The following is a 10,511-nucleotide window of genomic DNA, read 5'->3' as shown; positions in this document are numbered from 1 at the left end:
GTAACAGAGAAACAGCTGTTAATCTCACCTGTCCAGTGCTTTGCATTGTGTGTTTGGCTACCCCTTAGAATCCTAGGCAGGAATCTTTCTCTCACCAATGAGGTGAATAGGATGTGATAAAAAATAAGTAGATGAAGAAAGTAGAGAATAGAGTTGTGCTGTTGTCCAATATGGAAGCCTCTAGCTACATGTGGTTATGAAGCACTTAAAGTGTGGCAAGGCAAAATTATTATGTAAACTAACAAGATGGATAATGACATATATTAAAGTTGGGCAAATAATTAAGTATACTGGTAGTCCTCAACACATTTCAATGTACTTCAATGAATGTTTATTGAGTATCAATCATGTGCTGGCTTTTGGTAATATGTAAGACTTTAGGCATATAAAAAACAAAATATTTTTTGAATGGAAATTATGTAGGTAAATGTCTTATTTCAAGCCTGAAATACTGTGCATTTGCAATAAAAATATAAAAAATGTTTGATATTAATAAGTATAATATAAAGTAATATATTAAAGAGTAATAGAATGTATCTTTTATAGAAAGATCTTATGGAAGAAAGTGAGGTTGGAGATGAAGACGTGGAGAATGTAGAGAAATTTTCTTGTAAGTTTTAATGATTCTTTAAGTATTGATTCATTGTTATATTTATACTTTCACAAATTTTTTGGTAACTGTCCTTTGGTCTTAGGAAGTTGCACCTGTGGATCTGAATTTCCTGACAGGATATCTGTTGCATTGCAAAGGAACTGAAGAAAGACATAAAGAAATGGTTCAAGGGAGATACTCTTCTGAATAAACTGAAAAGGAGGTAGGTAGGAGGAAAGGGATTTCAAGGGATGGACCAATATGGAACTACCTTGCTCCAAATGATGATCAGAACAATAGCAGGAAACAGCACAAACTCATTTTTGAACAGTGATGAAGAAGACAGTTTCTCATTTTGACCAAATGTAATTAATGATATATTCAAGACATACATGTTTTATTATTAAAGGGAGTAGAAAACATATTCTTGTTTCATGAAAGAAGAGATAGTGATTTGAATATTATACATTATTTTTATAACAAATATGTTCCAGCATAACTATATCAGGCTTTGTGCTAAGTTATTTAAATATACACTAAGTAATGCTTACAATAACCAAATGAGTAAGTTAACACTTTATTGTCTTTCTTTTACAGGAAAGGAAACAGTGACTCAGGGAAATTCCATAGCTTGTGGAGGCTACACAGCTAGTGAGAGGCAGAACTGGCATGAAAACCCAGATATCTAAAGTCCACACTCATAACTTCCTGGTTATACTAGTTATATGTTTGGAATTTAGGGAATATGTATATAGATTAAGGATAGGAAGAAAAAGAAGGTAGGAAGAAAAAGCAAAGGAAAAAGAACGATCTATTGATTAAAATCTTAGAATTTAGAGGAGAAACAACATTACTCTAATGACCATACCAGTATAGTATTTATTCTGAAGAAGAATCAAAGATATGTTATGCGTGTACTATATCCGTTATTTAACAATTTCTTTTTCTGCTTTACCAATTCAAATCACTGGCTCACACACACACAAATGTTCATTTGCATATATATACATATATTGGGCATATATATGTACCCATGGCTAAGCTGTATTCTTGTAGTTGAGATAAAATCCATATGTAAGACTACTAGATTTCTTTCTTTCCAAATAGTCGGTCAGCATTATTTTTGAGGTATCTCCATCAAGCAAATGGTTCATATATTATCTAGTCACCCCAAACCAGACTTTTAAGACATTATTCCACTACAAATTTTCTGTGTAACTAAAAATAAATCAATTATTTATGTCAAATGGAACACTTTATGACATACCCAAACAGTAAGATAGAAGAACAAAAACTACTTAAGGTAAATATAAATGAATATGTTGAAATCAAGGCAAATAAAATCTATAAATGGACTAAGTGCATTTTTAAAGAAAAAAATCAGTAATAAAAGGACTATAAATTTTTCTCACTACCATTCTTCCTCGTTGCTTATTTAATTCTTTGGGGGTCATTGTTAAATACAAGTAAAATTTGGTTTCGGGAGAGATTTGTAATATAATTTTCAGAGACTGGTATTTGACAAGCATGTCATTATATCTTGATGTAGGCTTGTAATCAAATATTGTTCCTGCCTTTATTAGTGTGAAGTAATCAGTGATTATGTCTATGAGTTAGGCAATTGGAAGAAGAAAGAGGAGAATGTAATGTCTAGCTTAAAGTTCTTAAGAAGTTCTTTAAAATTTAAAAAAGTATGTAATTGAAGACCATGAAATAAAATTGGTTTAAAATTTTAAAGAGTTACATACATTAAATTTGACTCAATAATTCCAAAGTAGCCAGTGGCTAAATCAAGATATTCTTAAAGCTGAAATTTTTCCTGATTTATTATAATATTCCCAAAGCCCAGAGTCCCTCTAAGTAGTTAACTATAAGATGAAGATGAATTATATAACTAAAATTTATTTTTTCTTCATGACAATCTTAATAAGAAAAAGGTACACACTGGTTGAAATGAACCAGGGAGAAAAGACTGGTTGAATTTGGGGGAATTTTGCTCTCTGATGTCTGTAGAGAGGTGAATGATACAGTATATGTTACTTAGGAAAAAATGAGAAAATGCCAAAAAATGAGTTAAATTTTTACAAATCTGGTGGTATGAGTTGGACTTTGACTTGTGTGAATTTAATTTAATATGAAAAATAGCTCCTGCTTTTTTCTAAGACCATTTTGATTATCCCACTCAGGAAAAAAATGTCAATATCTAGTTCAAAAAGAAAATATTAGAATTTAACCTGGAGGAAGCTAGTGAACAAATAAATCAAATGTTAGAGATCTAAATATCCAATTGTTGTGATTATAGTGTGCCTAGTACAATGCTTTCAAGCACATGATCACATAAGTAACAATAAGTTTGAGAATTTGAGTCTCACAGTTAACAAAGGAACAACCAAAGTAATAATTTGTGACTTCAGTGTACTCAAGCCCAAGAAAAATTTTCACGTTTTCTCAAAAAAGATCAAGAGCCTCTAGATATAGTGGGAGAACAACAGTAAACAAAAATTTTAATGAAGTATAAATCCAAAGTTGAATTCTGAAATAAGATATGTGAAAATTCTTGATTCTCTTTTAGTTTTGATTTGATTTGCTTGCTTAAAACAATAATAGCAACAACAAAAACCAAACAAATATAAACAAGGATCTTCAGTTTCCTTTAAAGACATTGAATTATGTTAAGCATAATTTCTCAAGTTGCTCAAAAAAGAAATATTATTTATGGCCTATAGAAAAATTATTCTAGAGGAAGGATGGATTGACAGGTAGTGTTACTAAAGTATTTGATTTATTGTTCTCTTGAAATTCTACCTTCATGTATCACTCTGAAGAGATTAACAAAACCTTAATATATCTTCATTGAAAAATGGGATAAAAATTCAACCAGCCTGACAATAACCTCCAAATAGAAGAGGAACCTAAAACTCTAGGACGGGAAGAGCCATCACTTCTCTAGAAATTAACTGTTGGGTGGTATGGCTGAGAAATAGGATTTAGTTTAGAGAATTTGTAATGTTTAAAGAGGTAAGTTTTAGGTATGATATATATATATATATATATATATACACACACACATATATATATATATATTTAAATAGGCATTAAAAACATAATCTTCTGCAATAGTATATTACTGGCATATATAAAACTCCATGCTTTAAAACAATTGACATAATACTACATAGAAGGCACAAGTGCCCCACTCTACCTGTATACCCATGTTGATGTTTTCATTCCATAGCTTATCAATAAAGTTATTTTTCTTCCACAGATAGTGAAAAAAATATAAATACTACGTCATTGTCAAGGTGGACTTACCTAGATTACTTGTATGGTAAGGTTATGAACTCATGGAAAGATGGCCTTATACATACTAGTTAATACTACACAGAGTATGCACTCTTACTTCTTTTCCCCAAAATTTCTGATAGATTTTGATGGACCCATAATGCAGAATTCACTGAGAATGGATTGCCCTGCCAGATAAAATAGTACTATCAGTGAATGTGGAAACTTTCCTTCCATAAAAGGAAAATTGACAACAAACACAGGCAGCTACAACTTTACAACTTCTCTAGCAAGTCAGGAGGAACGACAGAAGAAAATATTCATAAAGAGGAGTAATGGAGGAAAATATGTGGGCTAAATATAACAAATAATAACTGCTCAAAATAAGAGTCCGGGATCATAGGATTTTTTTTCACAACAAAAGAAAACTTGTTTTTAAATTAGCAAAGAGAAAATGTAAGCCCTTAAATTCAGATACTGAGTTACTGCTAACTTCATTTACAGATATCTCTGTCCTTATCTTTTCCTCAAGATTCTCATTTGTCACTTGCATTTAATCAGGGTTCTCAGTCTTATGTAGAGTTTCTGAAACCTTGTAGTTAACAGAGGAACTGGGCTGTGTTACGATCCCCACACTGGAAACTGGATAATGCCACAAAACCCCACATTACTTCCCAGAAGCTCACACAGGGATGGATGCTAGTAATTGCCAATGCGTGCATATATAACAATTTTCATTTTATGAAAAAGATAGAAGGAAATTTATTCACACAGTCCTCTGCTGACAATCACAAGTGCAGTAAGGGGATAAAAGTTGTGGGGTGTGTTGTTCTACTTAATAGTAAAAGGAAGCATCCTTCAAGCCTTGGTTCTTGTCTCCAGTGCTATCTCACTTTCTGCAGCTCCTGTCTCAGCCAAGATGGGAGAGGCTGTCCCAGTCTATGTAGCAGTTTGGAAAGTTCCACGTTATGATCTCGATAGTAATTAGAGAGGAAAGTTCTAGACTAGAAAGCAAAAAGAAAACAAACAAAAAATACAACTTGAAGGAAGTTATTAGTTCATTAAACACAATTATGCAATCTACATCTCTTAAACTATTCTATTACAACATAGGTGTCTATAAAATATGCATCTCTTTGTATTATTCTCCAGATATCACTCATTATTACAATTTGCAAAGATTTGGCAGAACTGTAGCTATAAAATAAAAATAGGTCTGAATATATCTTTTCTGGCTTATATACCATTAAGGCACTTACTGATTGTTGTATTGGTCAAGTCTATGCAGGGAGAAAAGTTGATGAGAGGTAATGACACTAAAGAAGAGTGAGGTAGGGACTTGAAGTAGTACCAAATCTACAAAAGCAAGCTAGAAAAAAACACGTACATTTCCTTTAAAATTGGTCCCTTTCTGTAAAATTGGGCCATAACCTAAAAGAGGAACATAAATAACGTAAGAGCTGAAATTCATGATTAAAGAAATAACTTGCAACTTTGCAAAAATATTTTCTATGTTTGTTCAGCACAAAAATGGATGCTTTTAAAATAAGAGTTTTTAGTTAAAAATATTATAAGATCTCATTATAAAAATCATTATAATGAACTTTATTGTGATTCTTAAATTCCTAGTCAAACTGGAATGATTGACCCTTATTAGATAAATGGGCATAAAGCTAATGCTCAAATATATCAGTAGTCTTACTTTATGTTCCCTTGTATTTCTGGGAAACAAAAAATTTACAACTGGGTTTTCTTTCTGGATGTCACACACACTAGTATGTTACCTCATATTATAACCCAATGAACATTGTTTTGGGTCTCTGACGAAATAGTAGAGCTGAACACTTTTCCTTGCCTAAGTAAGTATAGAAGCAATGGCTCAAACACTATTTTTGGTTTGGTGAAAGTTATACCATACCCTTTCCAATATTTTAACACAAATGAGTCTTGTTCTTTATAAAACTCCTTTGGCAACTTTTGCGCACAGTGTGGAAATGGACTTAACCATATTTGGTCTTGTGCCATCCACCAGGTATTTATTCCCTTAAACCAGATTGTAAACACTTCAAATTCTGGATAAGATGTTTATAGAAGTAGTGAGAACATTACACTGATTTCTTGGCAGATTAAAATGATTTCTGAAACGTCTTTGAAATTATTGAGTTCAAAGGTATAGTTTAAGGACTTCTGGTACTTCTATTTCCATAGTGATACCTGAATCGCTTCCATCTTACCTTTGCCCACCTTGCCTTGGGAGAGATACTCAACCTGGCTCAGCTGATTGCTAGCTGGTTTCCCAACCCTAGTCTACCTACTCATACCATCACTTTTACTAAGAATTTGTTTTTCCCTTCTTTTGTAGTTTGTCATTGTTTTATGTATCTTATTATAAGTCAATGGCAATAACTAATTTACTGTCCTATAATAAATCTGAATAATTGTTTTATCCTGTAACCTCTCTGTAATATTACAATTTATAATATAAAATATATTTTTGGCCTTTGCTTCCTTTTCTGGCACAAAGGTCCTAAAATCCTTGGAATTTCCTAAATGGAAGAGTTATAAAGGTATCTTCTGTTATGTTTATTAAGTGGCTCTTGGACTCTACCTGGATGAGGGCTGGTTTCCAGGAGAACCAACCATGTGATTAGAAAGTTGGAACTTCAAGTTCCACCCCAATGATTTAATCAATCATGTCTCTGTAATGAAACCTCCAATAAAAAACCACAAAGGACTGGGTATAGAGAACTTCCCTGTGGGTGAACATGTGGAGACTGGGGACAATGGTTCACTTATAAAGGGGTTTACCTATAACTTGCCCTATGTATCCCTTCTATCTGGCTATTCCTGAGTTATATCTCTTTATGATTAACATGTGCTCTAGTAAGGTTTCTGTGAGTTCTGTGAGTCACTGTAGCAAATGGATTGAACCCAAGGAGAAAGTTGTTGGAACTTTGAATCTATAGCTGGTTGGTCAGAAGCACAAGTAACAACTGGAGCTTACAACTAGTATCTAAAGTTGGGGGTGGGGAGAGACAGTCTTATAGAACCGAGCCCTTGTGGGATCTAATGCTATCTCAGGGTAGATATTGTCAGAACTGAGTTGAATTGTTGGGTACCCAGCTGGTGTCTGAGCATTGATTGGTGGTGTGGAGAAACCTCCCCACCCATATGTTGTTATTGGCTCTCCAGCACCCATGCATGGTATAGACATTACATATGTATATTTGATATATGGTAATAATGTTTATTTATTTTATCCAAAATTACTTGTTTAGTAACCAATTCATTAAGCACTTTATACATTTGGAATACAGTTATTGTTCAATAAGTATTTATGTTTCAAATGCATCGTAACAGCAAACAATTCCTACAAATATCTATCAATTATTGATTTCTGTCGGTCTATCTATACTCTAAATATATAAAACATTGATAGCAAACAAAGAGAAGAAAAAGGGAGTAAATTTATTGTGTCTTGTTTTGAAACAGTTGTATGCACAGAGTTTTACTAGAGTATTTCAAAGATTAAGAAAATATTACCTCTGGATCCATGGGTGGATATTTTCGTCCTTTGCTCTTTCCAAGACATTTGGTCTTTCCTCCTTCCAGTAGTTGACACCAAAAGCCCTTTTGGGGATCAAACCTACAAAAGATCAAACATATAAATGATTATAAGAATATAATGATTATAAATTGTATACAGAATTTTTAGTGAGAGAGCCTTACCAATTAGATACAGAAAATGCACTTTGGGATATCCATTGTTTTAACTTAATTTAATTTAGTTCTACAAATATTCATTGAATTTATTTAAAAGTTTAATTGAGATTTAATAAGCTATATGTTATTATATATTTTCGAATATTTTTACTGAGAAAAATACCTGTAAATCTTTAATCCAATCTTAGATTAAAATTATTAACTTGTTTCATATTTTACCTATTCATCCATAAAAGATCAAGGACCAATCATCAAAACCAATATACCCATACACACAGGACTTTTAAGATAATTATTTACTTATTAATATGATTTCCTTGCCAAAAAAAATGTTAACAGATTTCTTTGAAATCATTCAAAGAATGGTATATATTAAAGTGACTGAATGTAATGTAAGTACACTTTTGTGAATATAAACATGAATTAAAACTTCTAATTTGGAAAGATGCAATAGTTTTTAAAGTTCAAAATGTTTACACTTTTTTTAAGGAGAAAATTAAAATTGTAAAAATATAATCTGTTATACTTTTTTCAGACAACACGAGGCACAGGCAGTATAAGTGGTGAGTGGAAGATTAGACAACTCTTCATTTCTTTTGTTGAAGGCAAATCATCCTATGGGATAATTCAGGTCCCTATACTCTTAAAGAAAATTCTAATGTTTTGCTCCTGTGGCTGCACAAAGGTACAAGAGAAAGTATGTGTGGCCTAATTGTTTAAACTCAGATATATAAGAACTTTTGTTTAGGACTAACAAGATAGGAAAAATGGAAGAATAAACCAATAAGAAGAGAAAATTTAAATTTATTGCTGTGGGACTTGCTGCATGCATAAAACATTGAAAAGGTTTGCATTTTTGTTGCTCAGCAGATGTTTTAGAAGGATGAAGCATAATTGACTGGGATGTAAAGTTAATTAGTTGCAGAATATTTTGTTGCCCTGGGCCCATTCCTATAATACCGTTGCACCTGCAATTTGCCTCTGCACATATGTGAACTCATTTAGGGGGAGGGGGAAATTTTCTTCACAGTTCCCTGCCCAACCCATTATTAGAGACATGATCCTTGCAGTCCAGGTTGTCCTAGTACATGTTATCAATTAAAATTAAATACATCACTGGTTAAATAGATAAAAGAAAGACAGAATCATTTCCAACCTGGACTTTTCAATCTGCTCCTTGCCTATCACAGTCCTTTCTCTAGTTTTCATTAATTTCCCAAGAGGAAAAACAATTCGGCATGCTCTGCAAAATGAGATGGGGAAGTCGGCATAACTGTGCCCCTAAACAGCATTTTCTGCCTCAGGATGAGAATATTTAACTGTGTTAAGGTAAAATACAGTTCTGGCATCAAAGCCAAGATATTTATAACCCACACTGAGAGCATCTCCTTTGCTTTCAGGTGTGCAGAAGTCTCAGGATGGGCTACAATCTCTCCCTGTTCTCCATAGCAGCTGTTGTGAGGGAGAACTTAATACAGCTTGAGGAAGAAGAGCCATATTAAAAGTCATTCTTTTAGATAGAGTTGTCATAACCTTGACTCCACATTATTTTGCTGTCTTGGCTTCATTTATTGCACTGATGTTATATACTCTAACAAAGGGCATTTACTTTTTCTAAGTTATGTGAATTCATTGTTTCATGGTTTTATTTTAGTAGGCATGAAATTGTAAAATGAAGATGCAAAGCCTTTCTCAAATAGCTGTTAGACAACTTTGAGGACATGAATTGGTTACCACATGACTTCTTTTATTACATTGAACATCACTATAGTTATTAATTTTTGTGATGTGAGACATATTAAAAACCATATATTCTGTACTTGTTTGCAATCTCTTCTTGAAAAGTATGATTTTACAGTTTTATTGAACCATAAGCAACTATTTGTAGTAAACAAGATAGAACCATTCCCTAACCTACTGCAGGGAGGCAGGGGAAGACATGTTAACATCAATAACTATTAACGTAAAACGTATTCTAGGAAGCTTTGTCTACTTAATCAACAGGGGCATGCCTTGTATTGTTGTTATTTCCATGTGTAGGTAAAAACTTCATTAGGGTTGTTTGAGTGGATAAGGAACAACCCAATCTTATTACTGCTTTTCCTGTCCTTCCATTACCCTCTCTAATTGTCTAATTGCTGATTCTAATCTGCTGTGAACTGGGAAATTATATAATCAGGCTTGTTAGAATTTTGTCTAAAATTTAATAGGCTTTGTTTAAGGTCTTGTGAGGGAGTCAAGTACCTGCCCTTTTAAAATCTGTTTTGGCTCCTTGGAGGTTTTGTTTGTTTGTTATTTTGCTTCTTTACCTTTTACCTCATCTTTAGTTACCCAGGCACATGGTTTTATTTTTCTAAGATGACTGTAACAATATCTTCCCTCCCATATTCTTCTCTGCAGAATGCTCTTGTCCCTCCCCATCAAGAGGGGAAGGCCCATTGCCCTCTCTTTGGATTTGCACTAGCTTTAATGACTTGATTATAATCAATAAAATGAGGTATAAATGATGCTGTGCAACTTGCAAGACTAGGTCAGAGAAGGCCATTATCAGATTACATTTCCTTAACATAACACTCCCTCTCAGAACACAGCCACTATACTGTGGTAAAGCCACATGAAGAGGTCTCATCCCACTGTGCTTAGCCTTTGAGTCCTCCCAGTCCAAGAGCCAGAGATATGAGTGAAGAAGCGAAGAAGCCTCTAGAAGATTCTGGTCCCCAGACATTTGATTCACACCCAGATACTCACTTTCCTCCCTGTGTCCCCAGGTATTATGAGCAGAGGCAAGTTGTTCTGGCTGTGTCTTGTCTGAATTCCCAGCCCCCAGAATCTATGACCATAATAAAATGGGTGTGGCAACATGTTGGTGGGTTTGAGGATGGTCTGCCATGCAATAATAGATAACTAGAATATT

The 10,511-nt window shown here is 33.4% G+C and overlaps 1 protein-coding gene across 1 annotated transcript in view; it reads right to left on the bottom strand.

Annotated features, from left to right (window-relative positions):
* Positions 1–593: 593 nt before the first annotated feature.
* Positions 594–10,511, bottom strand: part of NDST4 (N-deacetylase and N-sulfotransferase 4) — a 252,753-nt gene continuing 242,835 nt past the window's right edge. The window contains exons 12-13 of the mRNA XM_038581779.1: positions 7,418–7,520; positions 594–4,878 (exon numbers count right to left, since the gene is read on the bottom strand). Of these exons, the coding sequence (XP_038437707.1) occupies positions 4,759–4,878; positions 7,418–7,520 (223 nt within the window). The 3' untranslated portion in view covers positions 594–4,758. The remainder of the gene's footprint in view (positions 4,879–7,417; positions 7,521–10,511) is intronic.

The sequence above is a fragment of the Canis lupus genome, chromosome 32 (genome assembly GCF_011100685.1).
Source record: "Canis lupus familiaris isolate Mischka breed German Shepherd chromosome 32, alternate assembly UU_Cfam_GSD_1.0, whole genome shotgun sequence".
Taxonomy (NCBI): Eukaryota; Metazoa; Chordata; class Mammalia; order Carnivora; family Canidae; genus Canis; species Canis lupus.
The sequence above is the reverse complement of the archived record's forward strand: the minus strand, read 5'-3'. Positions and strand labels throughout refer to the sequence as shown.